Here is a 24,281-nt window from a genome sequence, read left to right on the forward strand (position 1 = left end):
GGGGCAGGATGAGAGCGTCAGGGGCTGAATTCCTGCATGTGAATGCCTTCTGCAAATTAAAATAACCGGACAGAGTTGACCGATCATCTTAAGAAGAAGTTTGCGTATGTGTGTGTACAACTTAACCAGGAGGCAAATATGGATACCAACCCAGTTTAATGTGGAAAGAGAACATCTGATTATGAAATTTAAAAATGTGACCGTTAGGGATGGTATATGAATACAGCAACTGCCATAGTGGTTGTGTAAGAGTGTGTGTTTCCGTGCAGGCAGTTGTCAAACTAGTGAAGCAGGATCATAAGTCATAACCCTTGCACGTCCAAATCGAGACATGTGGTCTTTCTCTTCCCTGACAATTTGAAACAGTATCACCTCATTAAGGGCAATGGTGGTAAAACTGCGTGTGTGGACCGAGAGGAGGAGAAGGGAAGGAAAAGCTGGACGAGACCTAAGGAAAAAGTGACAGTGGGAATCTGTGAAAGTCTGCAAAAGTCCTCTTGACTTTTAAATTAGAATTCTCTACATTCTCTCACATTCTGTGAAAACTCATAAAGCCTTTGAGCGAAAACAAACGTCAGCTGAAAGACCGAACAAGCATGTGTGTGTGTGTCCCAGTCTCCAGAGGAAATGGCTACGATTCTCTATGCATCTCAGACGGCATGACCAAGAGAAGGCAGCCGAAGGGGAATAAAGTACACGGTATTTCTTCCAAAGTACAAGTTTGACAGGGAGAGAGAGTGAGAGAAAGTAGCAGAAAGTATTCAAGGAAGAATGACAGGCTGAAAGCAAAACTGTGGATTGCTGCACAGCTTAGCCATCCGTAGCTGCTGATTCTGGAAGACATGTGATGTGTTGTTTGTGTGGATTAGTTGTGCCTGTTAGGGCCAGGGTATTTCTCTACAGTTCTTAATCAATAGGGAGCCTCTGATTGATGGATTAAGCAAATTCTGGACTCTGGACTTAAGTAAAACTCTGCATTGCCATCCACAAAATGGAAAAAATTATAATGATTCCAAAGTGATTTCAAATTCAAAGGCATAAGAACACACTGAGCCGAGTACTGTTCTGATGTTGTCCTATTCTGAGGTTGAAGATGAAGCCAAAATAAAACCAGCGATCCAAAGCTGACAGCCAGATATTTGTGCCTTGTTGACCTTTTTATGTGAAATCTATAACACACTGTAGAAAACGAAAAGATGAACAGCAATTCTCTTATCGCTGTGTAAAATAGCAGATGTCCTGCAGTTATATAAATATTAGCTCAAAAAATATTTGAGCAGATACATGGACACTCTCACTCGCCCTCACTCGACCACAAAAACCTGAAAAATGTTATTTCAATGATAAAAAGTGTTTTATATTTCTCTGTCTGGATGTGGATCAATAGTGATTGATATCATGTATATTGGCGGTTGCGGGCATTTTTTTGATGAAAAGCTTAATACCTACATGAGTAGGATTCATAATGTTGGAGTTACTGCAACTAAATATGTTTACATCTCCATCAAATGTTGCCAAATCACTTATGGTAAATTTAGACAATGGTTAAGTTAGTTTGCAGTTGCAGGATGTGGGTTTGACTTAATTTATACGAGTAAAGGAAAGAAGACTAGAAAACAATAGAAAGAATGTTTCTTTAGGCAGAAAAGCTCCTGAAGAAACAAAACATTTCTCTTGAATACGCTGGAAAATTTGGCATTTGTCTCCAAAGTTATGAGCCAAATGAAAATGGCTTTTCACGTGGGGGCGTTTTCTGCAACAAAGGCTAATCAGTCCCCTTTCAACAGTCAGTACAAACTCTAAAAAAAATGCATATGCTTTTGAAAATAAGGAAATGATTTCCCAAGACGTCTGAGTTACGGTAAGGACATCCTTTAAACAATTCCACACACCCATTCACTGCAAGTTAGCACAAGCCAATTCTGTTGCTAACTGTTAGTGACACTTTATTGGCCATGACCTCATGCAACCCTCATGAGTCAATCACAGCAACGCACCGTGGCGTGGAGCTGTCACACCCTGCTACTGTCAGGCCCTGACTGAAGGAGGGTGTGTGTGCGATGTGTGTCCGTGTGAATGAACTTTGTTTTCTGTCAGCGAGATGATGGAGACGCTGTTCAAAAAACATTTGACAGTTTGAGTGACATCAGCAGTTTCAGGGAGCATGTTCCAACAGCTACCTTGTTGATGAGAAGTCTGTTGTGAGAAATGTGAGGATCAACAGACGCTGAGAGCTGCTGCTGTGATTCTGGGAAGCAGCAGCCTTACAGACCTCAAACTGGGCTTCGGGGGCCCTTGTAAGGCAGCAGGTTTAAAGAGCCCCCTCCCCTCATATGTAACCACTGCTGGTCACTCAACATGAATGTCCATCATTATAAACGTCATGAGCACACATGCTGCATTAATCAGTGGAGGTCCTACAGTACGTCAACTTTAATATCATTCATGTGAAATAGGACAAAATAAATTAGGGTCCTATTTTTTCCTATTTGGATCGTACCTGGGCCTGTAACGCAATTTAGACTTCCAAGAAATATAAAATCAAACAATTGATTAATAAATCTACTGAGGCAATAATTACTGTTGTTTTCAATTTAAAGCCTTTGCACACTAGGCACATTTTATTAATAGTTTTCAAACCTGTATCCAGATACAAGCTTTCGTTTCAGCAACAGAATTTCGCTGTCTTAATCCTGAGTTTTACTTTGAATCCTATTTAGTCAACCTCAACCAGTTATCTCCTTTGTCTGTTATAGTCTTGTCCTGGTCAAAGACTGAGAACGAGTATTTCTGTCAAACCTCAGCAAACTCCTTCAAATATGATTTCATCCAACTGCAACAACATAAGCAAATCTGATGCAATCTAACTTGAGTCAATCAAAAAGTAAACCTGCGAAAAAAAGCCTCTGACATCAAAACAACCTTGTGCAACAGCCCTGCAATAAATCCCGACTTGACAAATGCTGTGTTTTCTGAGGCTTGCGCCAGAAACGTGTCGATTTTAATCTTTAATTTGTGGTAGTGTTGTACTAGACTGTGTTATACAATAAGTGTTTATAATAACTCGTAAACTGCCATTTATATAAATGTGTAAATAAAATATCTGGAAACTGTCACTGACATTTTCAAACAGACCGGAAATGTGTATGGAAATTAAGTTGCGTGTGCTTTAACCTAGTTAACATCTTCAATGCACCCACACAATTTGTCTTAAGTAAAACATGAGCTAACGTAGCCGACCGTGCTACTGACTTTCAGTGAGACTAAATCTACATCTGTTAGCAATGTAGTAATGTCCCGTTGTTGTGCGATGCTACTAGATGATGTTACACCGCAGCCTTTGGCAGTTGGCTTCATATGGCTTCAAAGGTAAAGCGTCATTTAATATCTCAACGTTAGGTTCCCTCAATATCTGTGGTGCGCCTTAAGGTCTCTCTTCAGGTTTGTGGTTTCCTTCCCTGTGATTATGAAGCAGGGAAGGAAACCATAAACCTGAAGAGTTTCTCTTCCTACAAAACTGCGCATTTACTTCTTCTCTCAGCACGAATTCAAGTGGGTCTACATGAAAACCTGTTTGGTAAATGTCATGTTCTTTTCAACAGCGACACCTACACTTACGTTTAAGTGCATAGCTCGGTTCAGCTGCTGCTGTGCAGAATCATTTTGAGTGTGTCTGTTTGAAACTTTCATTAATGATATTGCTTGTATTGTTGATATAGTCACAGTGGTTAATGTCTTTGGTGCCATTGTCATCGTTTTGTCTTAAAGCCTTTGGACACTAAACACATTTCATTCAAAGTTTTCAAACCTTTATCCAGATAATAAAAGCTTTCATTTCAGTGACTGAGCTGAGCGATATTGCAGCATTTTGTTAGAGCAGGGTACAGGTTCCGCTTCTCACATCTAACACACACATCTCACTAATCAGAATGCACATTTTGAAGCAGTTATAGGAGAGGAACATCCTCCTCCTCTGTACAGTCTGATATGAAGTTTATTTGAAGAGTTACTCAACATATTTGATATATTGCAGTTATTTTTGTCACTGACTTGAAGAAACAGGCGATCCAACATCTGTCAAAGGAAATGAATGAACCAAATGTATGACTGTTTACTATCAAATGGAACCTTAATCAAATTAAATACTACCAAACTAAAGAATAAAATATTTATCTTGGTGCCAGCCGTTATTCAAATTGTCGAACTGACATTCTGAAATATGTCCTGAAGTGGCTGTGGTCCGATTAAAGGCTGCTGCACACTAGAGGATTTACAACTCTTGGCCGATCTTACAAAACGTGGGAGAAATCACAGACATAATGACGGATTTGACTTTTAAAATTTGTAATCTTATAATCATCAGAACGCACACACTAGATGATTTGGCCTGAAGGTAAAACCACATACTTGACATTTGTAGGAAACAATTTCACAGTGGCTATTCCAGAGAGTTAAAAGGAAAGGGAAAAAAAACTATGATGTTAAATTATCTGCAGCGCGAGCTGGATGTGAGTTGAATGTATTGTTGTTTTTAGCCGCAGCTGTACAAGTACACAACATTCGGTTGGTGACGCTTCCCAGTCAATGACTATTGTGAGTTTTTGTCAGTCAGCGTTTGATATTTACAATTGGAGATCCAACTCAATCGGTCGCATTACGATTTGTAAACCTCTCATACTTCAGGATTATTTGGGCCTGATTGAACTCCAGTCGTGAACGACCCCGTGATTGTTGAAACGGGGCAAATCAGGTCTAAAATCAGCCTGACTATCCTCTAGTGTGCAGCAGCCTTAAAGCTCCGGAACCAAGCAGTGGGCCTCAAGTTCCCCCCTCTCTTCATCAATATTAGGTGTACCAAGGTATTTCATCACTATACCCTTGTTATTAGATAAAAGAAGTAGCAGATCATCATTGCTTGATGCTGATTCCATCTTCCTTTTCTGGATGTGCATTTTTTAACCTTAACATTTTTTCGTGTCAGTGTAAAGCTAGCTAGTAGCAGCTACAATTTAGCACACAACTCCTGTGGTTTCAGATGTTGTCCGTCTTGCTAATCCGATTAGCCGTATGCTGACTCGACATGGGTGGACAGCACGATTGCTTGCTTGTATTGAGATGATGATTTTGTGTAGTTGCATGAGTGATTAATAGATTTTCTCTCTACATGAGCTGCGTGTGGTACCCTGCTTCCATTTCCATGAAAGGAGCCTGTAATCCCTGTTGCAGATGACCTTTGGAACATGGCGTGTTGACTTGGTTTTACACATGCATCACATTAGAATGAAAAAATTTGATTTTTCACAACTATGTGCCAGAAACAGTAACAGGTCACATATTTTCTTACTTTCATGGAGCTAAACCCATGAGGAAAGTAAATATGTGAAAATGTGGAAAAACAGTCACCGATTTTTATGACATTTTCATCTAATTGTGATGGTAAAAAAAAAAGCATGTTATGCCTAAGAGTAGAGTCTGGGTTCATGAAGTTTGGTTGCCAAACTAATAGGGCGCCCTGAGCATCGAGACTTGTTGCTGTGTCGTTGCCATAGCAGCAGCAGCAGCAGCAAAGAGCAGCAGAGCTCCAGTGACGGCCGGCTCCATCATCATCTTCAAGTGGAAAGAATCTGTCCCCTCCCTATGACGCGCTGCCAGCTCAGCCCTGGACTCCACTCTTTACAGCTCAAAACTTTTCTGACTGCTGACTGACTGTATATTCAGTGAAGGGAAACTGTGGGTTACTCATACAACTACACCTACAGTATATGATATTTAGGATTTAACGTAAAACTTTTTATTTTATTCTTACAGTCCTCCTAAATCCCATTTAAACTGTCATGCTCACAAACAAGAGCCGACAGTAACTCTTAGTCCCGGCAGTAGCTGCTATAGATTCGAAGATCCGCGGGTTCCACAGGGGATGTGTTGAGTGTGTGTTAAACATAAGTCAGATTTCTCTGATGTGGAACCTGTCTGGGCCACAGGCCAAACCAGACAGCAAAGCAGTAGCCAATCTCATCAATCACACACACAACTGGCTGCTGTGTACTGGACTTTTTCATGCTGGACTCTTTACAGCCCCCCATTCAACGCAGCTTTCACCATTGCTAATGATGCTGTCCTTGTTTGTGTGTGTGTGTGTGTGTGTGTGTGTGTGTGTCGGAGAGAAAAATAAAGACATGTGCATGTTTTGCCCCTAAACTCTGCCACTGCTTTCTGCATTTACTTAAGAGCAAATTGACGAACCGACAAATGATCCTCGCGGTCCGAGTAGTCCCAGGGAAACAGACAGAGCATTGTGACAGGATCCCCACCCAAAAACAGCTGGACCCATGGCCGGGAATCAAAAATCCACTTTGAAACATTTATTGTCCACATCCGCAATATTTACAGGCGGAGAGCAAGAGAGCGAGAAAGAGGATATAGTCAGAGGAGATACGCAGGCCTATTCACTTAATGGACCATTTTATTGGAGGTCAGGAGATTAGTTTTTTGTGCTGTGTGTTTGTGTTGTTTCCAGCTTTTAGGAACTTGGTTCAACTAGAGATGTTTTGCCACAAATGTGTGTATGATCCCTCTTTTCCCTTTCGCCTCGCAAACCTGTCTGTCACAGGTTGTGCTCGTGTGTACGGGCGTGTGTCTTTGTATGTGTGGGTGTGTGTGTGTTAGTGTCTGTGTTCATTTTGTATTTGGCTCTGAGTGCTTTAAGAGGAGAATGCCACGGGTAAATGAGGGGTCAGAGTCTGTGATTCATCAGCAGCAGTTTCCCAATCCTCTTAGTGCCACAGTCCTCTGGGTCTAACTGCTCTCCACTAGGTAAAAATATACACGTCTCAATCTCACTAATCCCGGAAATGGAGGTTTATTCAAATCTGGGAAAACTCAGATTAGGGATTTGTTGAAATACCTGCAATACTTTTTCAGTCAAAAAAGAGAAATACAGTCTGTGAATACCAGTCCACTGTGTGTATTTGTTTCATACTGACAATAATGAGCCAGGCTAGAGCTCTTCTTCAAGGATGAAAAAGACAAACACACAGAAATGTGTAATTGGACTTCTAACATTGAGACCCCATGGATTTCTTTGGATCAGAGAAGACTAATAGAGATGACTGTCCTCACTTTGAATGTCTGAAAGTTGTTTTTTAGCAAAGCTGGAACTACTGGAACACAGACACAGAGAACCATTGTGAACAATTGTACAGACATGAGTTTGATTATCTGCTTCACCAGAGATGTCTCAGCACAAAATTAACAACATCGCTTCCCGTTATGTTTTTTGTTGCACTCAAGGTCAAGTCCATAATCACGGAGCTTTGTCAAGGCCTAAATACCTTGTCTGCTCGAACAAATCAGAACTGATCAACGATGCCTCATATCTGTAAACTACTCCCTCGTGATTTAACTGCAATTAACTCTACAGCCTGAGAGGCAGCGAGGCGATCCAGTGAAATTCGTGGAATGGAAAGTGATCCGGATGGACTTGCCAAAATCAATCTGCAAATAAACTTATTTTGTGAAATGACTTGCCCACATGGAAGATTTTTAAACAATAGCCCTGTCTCCGAAAGAAATCAGTTGGAGGCTGTTTTGTAGCTGCGGACAAGTCCTGACCTTGTTTGATCAAAAACGAGAAAAACAAGACATGTGACTTGATTATGGAGCCACTTATTTAGCGTGCGGCTTGTGTTCAGACTTCTTTTTTAAATGAGGATGTGATTTCATTCAATTTAAATAAGGTTTAATATCTGACTCCAAACAAGGACAAATAAGACAGAAAATTACCACTTTAATTCAATTAAACGTTTGTTAAAAAACGACCTGGTTAATAATTGAGAACCTCAAGTTGAATTTACCTACAAACATAATTAGGTATGAGATACACTCCCTGATTTGGTGTAATATAGCTCCGACTAACTTCCTTTCACAGTCGAAGTGCCAGTATTTCAGTGGTGGGGTGGAAAGACTTTTGCGTGTGCTATGGGCTACTTCAGTCTGTTATGGCTGTTGCCAGGACATCTAATTCTGAACCAACCCTCTTTGATCGATATAAATTAGTATGAATAGTACCCAGGGTAAGTAGACGTCACAGGTGAGCGTCAAAAGTTTAAATGTAAAAATTTGGGAAAAGAACTAGATTTGACGCAAACCTCAAGCTGATGAGATAAGATAAGATAAGAAGTCCTTTATTAGTCCCGCAATGGGGAAATTTGCAATGTTACAGCAGCAGAAGACATCACATAAGTAGCATGCAGTGCTTTTACAGTTTGATGAATGTGTATGACATCAATGCAAAAGTGTGTGTGACAGCAAGTGTGAGCACGCGTGATAAAAACGTGTTTCTCTACCCTTGGATCTTTAGCTATTCTGGATGCAGCTCAAAAAGCCCAAATTAGGCCGTTTAACACTCGATGATTCTCTGCTCTTATCTGGCACAGCCACAAAGCTCCGCCGCCCTCGGCCACCTGGTTTAGATTGCAGGTGGGCGTCTCAACCCTGTAAATGTCAACAGGCCGGCTCAACTCGGCACGGTTGCCATGCCAACGGGGTACTTGACAGCCACCGTGCACAATCGGATGTTGTGCTCAGACAGAAATGATCTCGAGCTGTCAGTGTGCAGAACAGGTGGACAGGGGTGTATGTACGACACAAGTTACACCTGAATGGAGCGGGCAAGGCAATGTATGGAGAGAAAAAAGGAGGAGGTGAAGGTATAGAGGATGTTTGCAGAAGAGGATAAAGTCATGATATAGAGTGGGTCAACAGAAAGACAAAGACAAGCGAGAATTAGGGGCAGACAGGGGAAAGTCTTTCGGGGGGAAGGATCAGAAATCAAACGGGTACAGAAAAGGGTAAAAACTGGAGAAAGAGAGGAGGATTTAGTGATAGAAAGTGAGAGATAGCCGGTGAACGATCCATGGGCATAATTTTCAGGGCCACAAAAGGGTAGGCAGGCAGAGGGGAACCGAATCCTGCCCCGTTTGTCTCCTCAAATGGCCTGTAGGGACTGTGTGAAATGGCCCTTTTATTCTTGGTCCTTTTCAGCCCTAAACCCCATCTACATGACAAACAGCGTCACTTTGAAGCTGCTTGTGTCATCTGGGCCTATCCGTCACTCATTCCTGACCTTTTGCTCCCGTCTCTCATCTTTTTTCTTTTTTCTTTCCAAAGTAATTCACTTTTTTCTGTCACTGTCTCCCTTTCACCTTCTGTCCTTTTCATTTATCTTTGATATCTGCCTCTGCATTCAAAACAAGTCTTTGAATTGAACGGCAAGGACTTGTCAGCCGTTTGTCTGACTATGGCTTATATTGTATGAGTTGTACTAATTAGACAAAAGCCCGATCAACTGAGGCTTGTTATTACATAAAACTATCATCTGACTAATAACGTTTAATTGGTTTCAGTGGAATTAGATTTTATTACTGTCATAAAATGTTCTTATGTAACTAAAATAAAAACATCTTTCAAATGCTGTCTCCTGAGGAGTCTGGGTCAATCAATGTCCTTTGATAGACCCAGACTTTTTTGTAATTCAGTTATGGATGGCAGATAAATATTCTGCAGCTCAGTCAGAGCAAAACAATTAAAACTGATATATATATTTTTATATATATGAATTGGCAATGGAACATTTTTTGATTATCTCCACCAAGGAGGTTGTGTTTTCATCTGCGTTAGTTTCTTTCTTTCTTAGTTCGAAGGATTACACAAAACCTACTCAACCATTGCTACTATAACACTGCGATATAGGGTATTTATCAACATTTTCACTGATTTCCAGTGGTGTAGTGGTGCCTGGAGAAGTGGGTCTTATTTTTTTAATGAAATAAAATCTTAAACAATGTTAAAAACAGTGACATGTAAGACTTCTCTTGCATATTTAGTTCACCTAGAAATGGTATGGTACTGATATGTCTACGAAATGCTGGTACTGCCCAAATTCATCTGCTAACCAATAGATCGGTCAGGCTCTTCTGCCTGAGAAGAATATATTGCTTATATATATATATATATATATATATATAGCAACAGTTTCGAAACTCAGCTGTATTGACCAACACCAGAAAGAGAGCACATTATATGAATTCCAAAGTCTCTGGAGTGGTCAACCGTCTGGTTCAGAATCGATTTTAAGATCCCTCTATTGGTTTATAAAGCTCTTAATGGTCTTGGTCCAACCTATTCATCAGACTGTCTTTTATCCCATGAAGCTGCTAGAACCCTCAGGTCTTCTGGTAGTGGCCAAAAATAAATAAAGAACATCAATAGGTCGACTGTGGTCCACGACTGGAACAGCCTAAAGACCTGAGGGCAGCGGACGATGTTGATAACAAGCTCAAGACCTAAAGCATCGTCTGACTATTAATTGTATTATATTTATTTATAAATGTTTCTATTTATTTATACCATTTCAGTTTTATTTCTTTGTATATTGTATTTATATTATCTTTTTTGTTTTCTTTTAATGCCCTACTTCTTATTTCTGCTCTTATTCATTTAAATGCATCTTTTCTCTTTTGTCTTCTGTTGTCTTCTTCAAAGATATATTTATGTGTATCTGTACAGTCTGTATTAATAATAATCATTCTGAGCAAAGGTCATCCTACCTGGTTGAAGCGATCCAACCTCTCCTTCACCTCTGCCAGTGAAGGGTCAACACTGCGAACTTTGACCTCCGGGTTTTGCCTCTGAGCGTGCAGACCGTTTCCAACAACTCTGCCAGAATAGCTGTGAGACGAAAAAGAAAAGAGAGAATCAGACACAGCACAGAAAACTGCAGAATAAAACATGAAACAGAGACACATGGCGGGCTGGACCCTTTTAATCCCTGGCATGCTCCTTGGGCCTGGCAGGGATTAGAGCTGTTGATTTTGTCAGAGCTGTTGTTCAGCTGATGTCAGGGAGGTTAACAGTTCTCACAGCACGCCTGATTTAGAAGGGCTCTGTATTAACTGTGTAAAATTAAGACAAACACAATTTTTGGCTGAAAGAAATACGAACTCATTGTGAATCAGCACACTACAGCTTCCAGGAATAATTAGTTTTAATGTCAAAATGTATGAAATGAATATTTACTGTGTTAAGCAGGCGTTTAATGAAATATTACAAGCATTCAGAAATGTTCTGCTATATTCATCATCTCTTCATTATTATTTATGTTAAAGGTCATTGATTAACTGTTGCTAATAAAAGTTAGTGACTAGTGGGCAACTGGAGCTGAGTCATTAGACACTGATGACTAATTGACTAGTATCTAACTTGTTTGCTACAGACAAATTCACTAATTATAGCAACCAGTATGATTACAATGTCATCTCATAGTTGGTTGGATAGTGATTAGTGTTTACAAATGAGAAGCTCAGACGCTACATCTTCAGAAGAAAAATCCAAGTCATTAACATAGGAGAGAAACTGCTGCTGTTCAAAGTCACTCACATCCTCTTTGTCACGGCTATTATGTAAATAATCAATATAAATAATAAAAAATCAATCATCCACCTAATCCAGGCTAAAAAAAACAAACAAACACACAAAAAATAAACCCATAGTTCTGTCCCAGCAGCTTAGCATACGACTGATAATTCCGTTTTAATGTTAAGCGACCTCTAGTGGCCATTGCAACTATGACGGAACCAAAGGAGGAAGTTGAGTGACGTGGTATATTCAGCTACAAAGTCTGTGTTAGGACTACAGGGATAAAAAAAACATTACTCGTTATTGTTATCATGACAACAAAGATTGTCTAATTACCCCGAACCACAATCTTTTTTAAAACCTCACAAATCTGAGAAAAATGTTACTTTATAATTGTAGTAGTTGCAATGACAATCTAGGTCATACACGGGCTATGGTTTGTATCCAAGGGTGGTTTGGAGGATCAATACTAACCACTCTTAACAACATAGATGAGTATGACGAGTCATTATTGAACTTAGATCTATACATGTTTTTTTTCCGCAGGGCCATTACACCGTTATCTAAATGAATATGGGAGATATACTGTGAGTGGATGGGGATCTTCCGAGCGTAGGGGAAATTAACAGTACTGAAGAGCAATGACATTTACAGGCATCAAATCAATTGATGCTTCCACAGGCAGCGCAAGGCCGATAAAGTGATTATGAATGGTGTAAGTGATTGTGTTTGTATGGATGTGTTGGATCGGTGTGTGTAGGTGTGCATGAACACACTTGTATGTGTTCATAAGGATGTGAGGGGAGGCAATCATAAAAATGCTGAACTTGAGAATCTGGGGGTATGTAAGCAATGTATTGATGAGCTCTGTGCTCCTCCGGTGTGCTGAAACAGAGCTTTACAGATCAGGCCAATAAAAATGCAAAAATGTCTCACTTCCCCATCTGCTTGACATATCTCCTTCTTGTCTATTTCCTCTTCCTCCTCTGATTTTACTGTATTTGCAAAGTGGATATCCCTCCTCTTCCTCCTGACACAGACACACAAACCACTGTCTGCGTTGACAACAATTGAACTCTTAATTGCCGGCAGATCTGACTCCTCTTTTGTCGAGATGAAAACAATCGATACCTTTTGGACTTCCAACTTCCCGCCCCCTGACAGAAATGATTAATTGAAGCATCAAACGGTTCCCTGAGCAGTGGTTGAAAGTGGGGGCCTGTGTTTTAGGGAGAGTATGCGTGTCAGTCTCCAGCCTTGGCTTGGGATAACAGTGTTGGCGTGGAAATGAGCTCATCAGATGGGATGGTAATGAAAGGGAGGTGTCAGGGTGAGTCTGGCAGGCGTGTTAGGCCTGGAACATTTCATTGCGGGGTTTGTTTGATATTGCGTAGGGGATGTGACAACCGACACAGCGGGACATCCCAGAGATGATTACCTGATAGACATACAATTAAGGCTGCAAATTTCTCGACAGATCTGGAGCGGACCTCCGATGTTATGATAAGTTTCCTGCCAAAGGCAATGTACACGGTTCAAAACAGTTAACTCGCTATTAGCCCTGTGTCCAAGTGAATTAAACTGTGAAGAAAAAACAGAACACTGTTCAAGAAAAATAAGTGCAGCAGGAATAATTATCCCAGTCTCTTGTGTGTCTAATTAATGAATAACCACAATCTATAATCAACAGGCCGTGCTCTCGTCTGGTGGTCTCAAACTTTTAACCTCAACAAACAATCAGCCGTAACCTGCACACATACAGCTTCTGAGTCATGGCTCTCTGACTATTTTCTACTGAACTGACTCATTCCCCTGTGAATGCCCAATTGATGCACTCTACTAAAGGCATCTTTGTCTGTGCCGTCTTTCCGTCTGCCTGGAGCGCAGACTAGCACTGACCTCCGCTCCCTGACGCCGACCCCAGACCGAACTGACGTGACCCTTTTGAAGGCCTGCAGGAACGCTCACGGGCTGAGAGGCAGAAAGCAGCAATTAAATATTCATCTTTCAAGCTGTACATACATCAACAGGAGGAATGTGCATTTGAAGCGCACCGTTACTACGTGAACCTTTTGGTCTACGTCTGTCGATCATCGTAGACGAGGCTAGGTTTCAGCATTAACAACGATATTTCAAGTATGTGTAAACATTTGATGAGGGGTTAATGCAAGGTTAGCGACTGAGTGATGGAACGTCCAGAAGATGTGGCCCCTGGTAAAATAAATAATAAATGTCTTTCGACTGTGCTCAGTTCTTGCCAGATCAACAAGGTCTGGCTCAAACGTTGATTGAGTCCATAAACGTCTGTTGGCTTGTTTGTTTGTTTGTTTATCAGCAGGATTACGCACAAAACAAACAAACAAACAACAACAAAAAACTACTGAGCAGATTTCCATGAAACTTGGTGGAAGGATGAGGGATGGGCCAAAAAATAACCCATTATTTTCATCACCTTCTAGAACATTACAATAGCATCTTTGGACATTTTAACCAATTTCCCATGGAGAAATTCACTCATCTTGGTTTGGGAAAAATAGGCATATTCAGGGGACTGATATCTATGAGTGTGTGAAATTAGATGATCCAGATCCAAATGATGATCCAGATCTATCAGATTTCAATGTGCTTTCATAAGGGGACCTGCAATGCCTTGGCGGAGGTATATACCTAACAGAGTGCTACTCTATTATTTAGATGGGTTTGTATGCATGTGTCCTTTAAGTACACATAGGGGTCATTTTTATGTTAGGGGTCCCTTATGGCTGGTCACATTTCACTTTAAAATCAATATTATACCTTCTGTGTAGGATTTATTCAAAACTGCAAAATGTTCAACAATCAGTTCATGTAGAACATGGTGAAGATGAGATAGAAACCAGAAGATAGATACAGTCGTTTTATCAGATTGTAATCAGTTCTGCTACAGAGGTCTTTGTCAGGATACCAATAGTTTAATGATTATCAACTGGTCTCTGCCAGTGAGAGAAATGTCTTTACATAATCTCTGAGAGATAGTTTTGTTGATATTTCTGATGTACTCCATGATTGTGGGATCATGCACCAAAGCTATATGGCGTACTACAGCTTAATTGACTACTTAGAATCAATAAATCATCTTGTCAAAACCAGGACATTTTGTGAATGTAAATTAGATCAATCAATGTAGTAATAGAATAATATCATTAAATAATATAGAAATAGTCTCTACAACTGAGTATTATTTCTATTTCTATTATTAAAACTAATCCTGTGGAATTTTATTTCCCACTGGCAGAACAAGAACCCACATGTAACACTTGCAGTATGAGCAGATAATAAAGTCGTCTCTGCCCGACAGACAGTTTGTTGTTGTTGGTGCTGCACTGTTGTGCAGTACAATCTAAAAGTCAACAGTGTTGAAGAGAAGAACTCAAACAGAAATTTGTTTTCCACCAAAAGTCGAGACTGACTTTGAGTCGAACTGTCTGAAAGCACACAGAGAAATACGTGAACTTTTTGTGTCTTTAAAAAAGGAAGGTGACATTATAAAAAACATGAGCTGAAACAACAATGTGTTTGCATTGTGACTATTAAATACCACAGACAATGTCATCTCTGAAACAAACATCAGGTGGAATTAGAGCAAACTGTGGAGGGCAGAAGTGTCAGTGACTGAGAAAAGTTCAGTTGTTTTCACAAGTTTCTGAGTGTGTGTATTCTTGTGGCTGTGGGTGGCTCTACTCCAGAGGAGGAGGGCATTGGATTAGAGCTGGTGGTGCCGCTGTCAGTTTAAACAACAAATTGCTGCTTCATGATGATTAATAAATCCTTTCCCCGCCCTCCCGCCCGTTGTGGGTTAACAAGATTGAACATGTGCTGGGTTACTCACAGTGAAGGCCCAACTATGCATCAGGCCAGAAGCAGTTTCTGAAGATGTCATCCTTGAGTCTTGAGACTGATTTGTGATTTGTTTTTTTGGGCAAAATACTCAAAAACAACTTGTAATTAATGTCAACAACTCTTTGTCCACTTTATACACTGTTACCCACTTTTCCTGTAATGTAGACTGTAGTAGTACTCTTGATTGTCGGGATATTGTGAGACACTGACTTAATTCTTGTTTTGCAGGTTTTTAATCACACCCACACACACACCCACGCACCCACACACACACACACACCCACACGCACACACACACACACACCACACACACACACACCCACACACACACACACACACACACACACACACACACACACACACACACACACACACACACACACACACACACACACACACACACACACACACACACACACACTATTGTGAATAGAAAACACGATGTGAACTTGCTGCTGAAGAGTTTTAAAACGCATACCTCTTGAGCTCTAAAAGGCTGTTGATCAGTTCAAACAACAAAAAGAAAGAACAATATATAAAATCATCACACCTTGAGATGCATTAATGTAATTGTGTTATTCTGTCAATATTAATATAAAATACTCAACCATCCACATTCCTGTAAAAAGCAATAATTTCAAACTTCTCTGAAGACTGTGATATTTTTCTCTGTTGCTAATTTGACTGTTTTATTGATTGAGTCGACATGAGTGGGAAACTGTATATATGACTCACCTAAGCCTGTAACATCATAAAATGCAGCACCCCAGCTTTATCTACCTGCCGCCTGGAACACAAGGCCCTGAAGTCACAAGTGACGCCAGTGGTGAGAGCAAGGGAGGAGTCGAGTGGATGTTTGTAGCCAGCGAACTTTACGAGCAGGGCCAGGACATGTTGAAATACTCTGAGCGGGAGGTTTTGTTCTGAAAGGCCAGACTGTTCTCACACACGCTGTGAGCTTAGCTGCCATTCACTGTACTAACACTAAGCACATGATCAGGCAAGACAGCTCTGAAGCCACTTTGCAAACATTTAATCAACATGACATACTGTATGTGTACATGCTGTCTGCCGGACAGTAAACATGCATGTGTGCGATCACATACAAATGTTACGCAATGCTGTGCGCTGTAAATGCAATGTGAATACACACACAAACTCTCTCTCTCGCTCTCTCTCTCTCTCTCTCTCTCTTAGACCTACCACAAACCCTGAGACCCAACGATAAACGCTGTGAAAATAAACATTTAAAAAAAAGAGCTATATGCAAAATTAAGCACTGGCACAGTCTTTTAGCCGCCATCATAGAAGATGTGCAAACCCTTGACAATATGCACCGTAGCTCTATTTGGCTCAAAGACGCTCAGATCATAAAATGTGCAAGGAGGAATAGCAAGCACATCAGGGGAGGTCATCTCCAGGGCAGCCAAGCTCAGACAGTGTGCTTTTCTTTCTGTGCCCCATTTCGCTCATTCCAACCTCTGCTATTATTTTGTGTTTCTAAATGATCCATCAAGATTCCCCAGTTCAAGTCTTTCCGTCTTTCTTCTTCCCCCTAATTTCTCTGCCCACTAAACATGAACTCCATTAAATCCTGCTTTCTCTCTGTTCCTTTTGTTTTCCTTTCTAACCCAGCTGGCGACCACATGAACGCGCTGAACGCCACCAGTAGCTGCAGTCACTTCTCAGCGTTACCTGCGGCACGCATTCTTGGCTTAATTTTACTCTCACTGTTCTGTTCCCATAAACCAGTGTTTCCCCCCCAATCTTTATCTGTCTCATCCTATGTTTTCACCTCACATATTCCCAGCTGGCAGCGTGGGGGGATTTGGAAATCCAACAGGTCTTTAGCCCGTCTTGTTCCAGTGAGACACTGACCTATACTACTGATACTATGGATAACGAGGCTGACTTTGAGAAGTTACCCCAAGTTTACCAACTAGACAAACTCTAATAATGTGTTAAATGTTTTATAACTGTTTCATTAAAAACTTGTTTCCTGGGTCAATTGCTGAAAGTAGAACTCTTCAATTTTGTTCAATTTATCCCAATTTTGTGAAACTCAAGGTTAATCTTCTTAGTCAATAGGGTGCTGTGTGATTTTGTGGACCTGGAGACGTATTCATAAAGCTTCTTATGAAAGTTGTTAGAATTATTACATTTTCTAATAATTTCCCCCTCACATTTCAGACGAGATCCTGGTAAAGAAAAAAAGTTATTCACAAAGCGTCTGAGCCTTTTTAAAGAGCTCCTGTGGTGAAAAAACTCTTATAGGAGAAGGGAAGAGGATATTTAAGAGGCTCAAGTGTTTCTTAAGTAGGAGAGAAATTTGCATTATTAAATTATTTAAGATGACTCTGTCCACAGTTTATGTTAAGTAGTATAGTAGCATGAAGAATCTTGTTTTTAACACTGCTCACTGCTGCACCAGAGGGAGTCAGGGGTTCATTTTCCGAACTATATTCTCTCATGTCTGCCTCTTGTCCTGTGCTGGAACACTAAAGCCATATTATCCTCTTAAAATGATTCTATGCTCCTCAACAAATTGAGTAAACATTGGAAAACTTTGGTCAGTGCTCACTGGTTTAGGGTAAAATGACATGTCAACCAAATCGGAGCCATTCCCCCTTTTTAATACCAAATTGATTTTGATACTAAAATCACCAGCAGGTCAAACCTAAAGCAAATTAAATGTAAACCAGCATGTGAGCAGGCTGCTGCACAAGTATAGGGCTATTTTATATGGGGGAGAATTTATTCAACTGAGATGTTGATGGTGAGCAGGGTCAACGGCACCCCCTCACTTAAGTTAAACTTTCTGCCCCTCCCTTGCTCCGAGTTGTTTTCAGAAGTTTCCTTAATAACTCCTAATCCAGAATTCCTCGCTATACAAACTGCTGAGGCTACGTTTTCTGAGAGTATTTTATGGATGTTTCTGAGTAGCCCAGCTCCGTCATGCTTCTTTTCGCTCTGGCAACGTTCTGTGGTGGTGGTGGTGGTGATGAGTCAGGGATGTAGGTACAGAGTCAGGCAGGGTCAGGAAAAAAAGAGCAGAACAGACAGAGCAGTCATGTCGGCAACTCCAAACAAAATCAACATCAGCTGCTGAGCCCGGCAATCTAATTTCTCTTGTTTTGAAGTGAGTTGGAAACTGTTCTGATGATTTCATACTGACTTGTTCCTCCTCCTTGTTCTTGGGACGTGTCCGCGTGACTAATCATGAGATGCTGTGGAACTTTTTTAACTTGTTTTGCCTCAATAATCATTCATCGTTCGTCTCTGAATCTGGGTTCTTCTCTAGTTGGGGAATAATACTGTCTCCACTCATAATTAACTCTCTGGCTTTCAGTCGATCCAACAGTACTGTGCGCTGCGACCCAATGCCACAGTTTGCATATGTGATTTCAGGGATTTTCCCTTCTGATTATAGTTTTTGTAATTTTTTGTAATTTTTTTTAGAGGTGGCAATTTAAGTTTGTATAGCAGTTGTTGACAGCTCTCCTATCTGGTCTAGGGACTCACGAGAGAGATCTATCTACAGCATCTTATCTATCTATCCATTCATCCATCTATCTATCCAATCAATCAATCAATCAATCAATCAATCAATCAATGTATCCAATCTATCTATCCATCCATCCATCCATCCATCCATCCATCGAATAATCTGTTTGTTTGTGGCTTGCATATCTTGAGAACCTTTCATTGTATCTGATTCACACTTTCCATTTGAATTGTTCAGTGCCAAAGGAAGTGCAGTGTTGAATTTGGTTTTGTTAGGATCTGGACACGTGATACATTCTACATCAATGAAATTTGCGTTCACTGGTTCACCTAACTTTGAATAAACAGGTGAACAGCTCTTTGTAGCTCCAGGGATCTGCAGCCCGGTCTGGACTTTCCACAACTCAAATACTGCAGGTCGCTTTTACAGTCTCAGAAAGAGAGCTGCAACCAGCATCACCACAAAGGATTCCACACAGGCATGTTGAGAACCGGCACTGCACCCGTTGCTGTGAGTGCAAAAATCTCCTACTATCAATGATGGGGCTCCAGACTCACACACAGACAGTCCACAGCCTCTTTCAGACTCCGGTTACACTAACCAGGTTGTGTCATTTAAGCCGAGATGAAACATTACGGTCCACGACATTTAAGTTAATGAATCTTCACAGTTTTTGTCTTTGGATTCACCTGAGGCATGACACCTGTGCTAAACTCGTGGTGTATCTGTCCTTGAGGCGCTGTGCTCCAGTTAAATATGGCTGTTTATGGCTGTGTGGTTGGTTTGGAATTACACACCACTATGTTGGTCTCAACTGCTTTGCCACTTCTTAAGAGGTCCCAGGGTGATTTTGCCAAGACCAGGCTGGTTTATCGAGTGGTTGCAGTGTAACAGCTATACGGTTGAAGGTCCAATGGCTCATATTACTCATGGCTATTACGCACTGTTAGCCTGGCCTCTACAGTCCAGTAAAAGGAGTCACTGCATTTATGAATGGCTGCCCTTCATATTGAATGTTTGTTTTATATGTTATGTTATGTGCCTGGTCTTTTATTGCATCTAAGTATCTAATCCATTTTTCTCATCCATACCCAATACTTATATCTTGCACTTTTTCTTGAGGGGTATCTAGTTTTCTTACCCTATGATTAAATTCAGATTTGTATTTTGCACACTACCAGACGTCTGTGTGCGAAAGCATCAGATTGTTGGGGGGATGCAGATGAAAGCTGACCAAGTCCCCAGCGAGCCAGTCGAGTGGTCTCGTTGAGATGTGGCCCACTGCTAATACAGGGCTAGAACCCCCTTGAGAATCGGGATTTCCAAGATGCTCAGTGCTAATTAAAGCATAGAAAGGGAAACAGCGTTCTCATTTAGCCTGCTTTTAGCAGATTAGTTCTCCAGTGTTTAACACTAAACAAGATTACCCAATAACCTCCTGCATACTGCAATCCTGAACATTTAAACTAAGAATGCGGCCAGAGCCCGTGTGGAAGCAAACAAGCCCAGCTTCGGGCGACTTCAGCAAGTACTCTGTCTTCTGGGTTCAGCTCAAGTCTAGTCCTGCCTTGGTATGCTCTCCAGGCCACTGTGACCCAGGCCAACCCTGAGGATAGTCAGAGAGCTGAAATAGAGCCTGAGCGAAAAGGAGGGCAGTGAGTTTAAAGGGGGGGGGGGAAACAGAGATGAAAATTGATCTATGACTAGGCAGTGATTCATTTACCATGCACATACACTTATCACATGCTGTGATTACCTTGTACCCAGGAGGTGTTTGATGCTCATCATTACGGCCGTTCTACCTGCCTGTGTGTATTTCTGTCCGCAGGCGAGCTGCAGTCTACAATATCAAGCGTGGCTCATCATTAGCCCATTAAAGGCCAACACACTGCCAAGCATGTTTCATATCAGTGTTACTCTAGGCTAATGAACAAGTATCGATTTACCCAACAATCACAGCAACTGCAAAGAGCTGAATTAATTTGGTGTAAGTGACTTGCTGTTGGCAACAAAGTGCTCTCAAATACTCTCACCAGACACACACACACACACACACACACACACACACACACACACACACACACACACACACACACACACACACACGCACACACAAATGTCTCTAGACTTGGTTCTGGTAAGTGTGGAACCATAGTTTGCTTCCACGTTTCCAGTGTGTAAGCTAAAAATGGTTCCACACTGCCCCCATGTGGCCAATAGTATGAACTGAAAACCTACAATATCTAACATTTCAGGCATTGGGCATTTCTGAGCTGAGAGACCGACAGTGCCTTTTAACAGCACCCGTTTTTTTTATTATGTATTCTTTATTGTACGGATATTTTTTGGGGCATTTCACCTTGGAGAGAGGTGCGTGGAGAGAGAGAATGGGAAAGATGCACAGAACTGGGCCTGGTCAGAACTAACATATGCAGGGCTCCAACACTACCGGCTGAACCAGCGGGTGGCCCAAGTTGTATTTTAAATGTAAGCTGGCTTTCATATGATTTACAGGTAGATTGTTCTGATATTCTTCTCAAACAAAGCTTGACTTTTCAAACCTTTCAAAGTAAGAAAGCTGAGATCACTAAAAGTCCCACATTATCTCAATTTAACAAAGTCACAATTTCATTTTTGGGGTTTTTGCAGTTTTGTGCAAAACTAGTCACTGTTGAGGGTTCAGAGATTTGCAGGCTGCCGTACAATGGCCTATATTTTTCCTAAAAAGGATGCAATGCTAAACTTTGTAACTTGGGCTACTGCATAGTGAGGACTATTGCTCTACTGAAAGGAGTCAGCTGATAAATAAAAATGGTTGTTTATATGCACAACAAAAAAAATAAAATCATGTATACATTCTGAGGTCACACTGTCATTTTTATTTTAACCCTGCAGGTAAGATAAACCCACATTACATCAAACAAACACTTTTACTTTGAAGCTTTTATTGCAGCTAATTTAAAGCAATTTCCTCATAGGAAGTGAAGAAGAGCTACTACCCACAGTCTCCCTTCTCTGTTACGTGAAAGTTAAGACAAATTAGAAAATGAGGAGCATCTGTCTCCACTATTGGAAACGTACAGTATGGCTTTAGTGTTTAAAGCTTTAACAGTGTCTGGTGGCAGTTCCATAGATTACAACTGTAATTGGTGTCTGTGGTTTGCTTTGAGGACATTCCCAGGCCCGACTTTCCCGACTGTGCCTGTCAGTGGGTGTAACTGTTCCCCACCTCGCTGTGTCGCCTGCTCCGATGCAGCAGCAGACGCACTGCAGGCTGAGTCAACAGACCACACAGACTTTCGGGAAAACATCACCGTTAGATTGGGGGAATGAAAAAAGTCACTGCCGCCATGCCCACACATGGAAATTGCGTGCAGACAGGCATAATTTCCTGAGAAAGACAAAAGAAAAGTCTGCCCAATAACTTGTGACTTGAGACTCTGTACTTCTAAGACAAGATTTGTGACAATAGTCCGTCTTCAAAATGTATAAAAATGATCGATGACCCAATGATTCTTGTGTTGAACTCATTTCGGCGATTTGCGCTGATTTCTCAAAAACATTTTGAAACATCAGAACTAATTGTAAACTGATGGAATACACACATACCTCCTTCAGTAACACAGACTCCCCAGTAGGTGGCAACATTAGCCCATGTAATTCCCCTGTCCTCCAGACAGGTTACACATTTCATAGATTATTGTGTGAATGTGTTTGAACGATGATTGACAGGATGTGTCAATTTACAGGAGGGAGATAGGGAAGGAAGGAGAGAGAGAGAGAGAGAGAGAGAGAGAGAGAGAGAGAGAGAGAGAAAAAAGAAATCTACCCCCCTCACTTCCGGCCACATGCCCACATGCCTAGGAGGGCATGGATAGCTGAGGTTAGAGGTCTGAGGGGCAGTTGGTGTGTGGAAGGCCGGGGCAGAGCCAGGAGAGTAAACTATGCCCCGGAGCACAGACGGGTGGAGTGGACCCTGATCCTCTGGTGTGGTACGACCACCTGTTTGTCTGCCTGTCTGTCTGTCTGATCTGGGCATGAATGGTGTGATCTAGTGCTTAGGGCTGACAGCTCCAGTGTAAACTAAAACGCAGTCAAGGGACTCGCCGTGGATAAAGCTGAATATGCTGAACATTAAAGTTAACTATGTCCTTTTTATGTTTGCACGAACATGAGTGTATCAAAAACATGGATGAACAAAGAAGGAAGGAAGGGTAATGCCACATCTGGACTGAACTCTTCATGCAGTTTGTTAAAAAGCAAAGAGCTATTTCAAGTCAAACTCAAAGTACCTTTCACTCAGACACACACAGGCGTCCACATACTCAGACACGGCCACACAGAGAAGGGAGAGGGCTTGCCAGGGTGTTGAGTGAGGGGGTCAGGGATCAGACTCTGCTGCTGCAAAAGGGCACGTGGGAGCAACACTCACACCCGTCCTCTACCATGGAGACAGGCACATGCGCACTGGACGGACACGGACACCACGCTAGACATTTATCGGGCCGATATGCAACCAGAAAATAGGCACATCCCTCTACACAAAGACACAGTAAGATGGACAGAACAACCCCAGAACAAGGGCAGAGGTTAGGGAGCAATTATCAAAATGAAGACATGCAGGCAAATGGTGCCATTGACAATTCCAGATATGACCACCATGTTTTTTCATGATCAGGCTTATCTGTCAATCAGCCACAGGTTGGAAACTGGACACATCTTCATAAGCGAGTCAGTAAGCTGCATTTTAAAAGTCAAGTTCGGGTTAAAAGGCTTAGATTTGACTAAAATACTCTGTTTCTATCCGATACTATTTCAATAAATTGCCATAAATTACCGTTAACAATAAGTTAAGCTTCTCATGTGCATTAAACACTTTTACAAGGATTCTCTCCTGGAGGAATTTTAAATGGAGCTTGTAATAGCTTGAAGCCACAGGAAAGTCCCATTCTTGAATGTGTAGCTATAGCAGGTGTCATCTGTAATTGTGGCCTTGCAATCAGCTGCTGAAAAGGTCATAAAACCTTCAACGCTTCCCCGCTGTCGTAATTTTTCTGGCTCAGATCTGAAGCTGCAATCGTTTAAGTCGCAAAGATGTTATTTGATGTACAGGATTGTCTCTTCAAATAAATCACTGTCGCTGGAATAAAAGGGGAAAGCGAACCCGCAACTGTTGAAGGAGGACTCAAGCCTCCACTATTCAAACAGTTTAGTTCACATATTTTTGTCACTGTTGTTTCTAAAACCCCAGGTACATTTTTCAAAACAAACAGGTTACTGACAATAAATGTATTTATAAATACATCAATGAATTTGCAAAGGTTCTGTGCCTTTTCTCTCTCTCTCAAATACACATCAACATGAAGTCCCAGGTATCCCATCGATGATTAGATTCCAACCTTGTATCAGTCTGCTGGTGCTTATGTAGATCAGGTGCCCGAGGCCGTCCCCCGAAAGCCCGAGATTCAAATCACTTTCACTC

At 41.3% G+C, this 24,281-nt stretch overlaps 1 protein-coding gene across 2 annotated transcripts in view; it reads right to left on the reverse strand.

Annotated features, from left to right (window-relative positions):
* Positions 1-24,281, reverse strand: part of LOC118117284 (glypican-5) — a 95,433-nt gene that overhangs the window by 23,127 nt on the left and 48,025 nt on the right. For both annotated transcript variants that reach the window (XM_035169395.2, XM_035169394.2), the window contains one exon: positions 10,608-10,728. In XM_035169395.2, the coding sequence (XP_035025286.2) occupies positions 10,608-10,728 (121 nt within the window). The remainder of the gene's footprint in view (positions 1-10,607; positions 10,729-24,281) is intronic.

Source organism: Hippoglossus stenolepis, chromosome 11 (genome assembly GCF_022539355.2).
Source record: "Hippoglossus stenolepis isolate QCI-W04-F060 chromosome 11, HSTE1.2, whole genome shotgun sequence".
NCBI lineage: Eukaryota > Metazoa > Chordata > Actinopteri > Pleuronectiformes > Pleuronectidae > Hippoglossus > Hippoglossus stenolepis.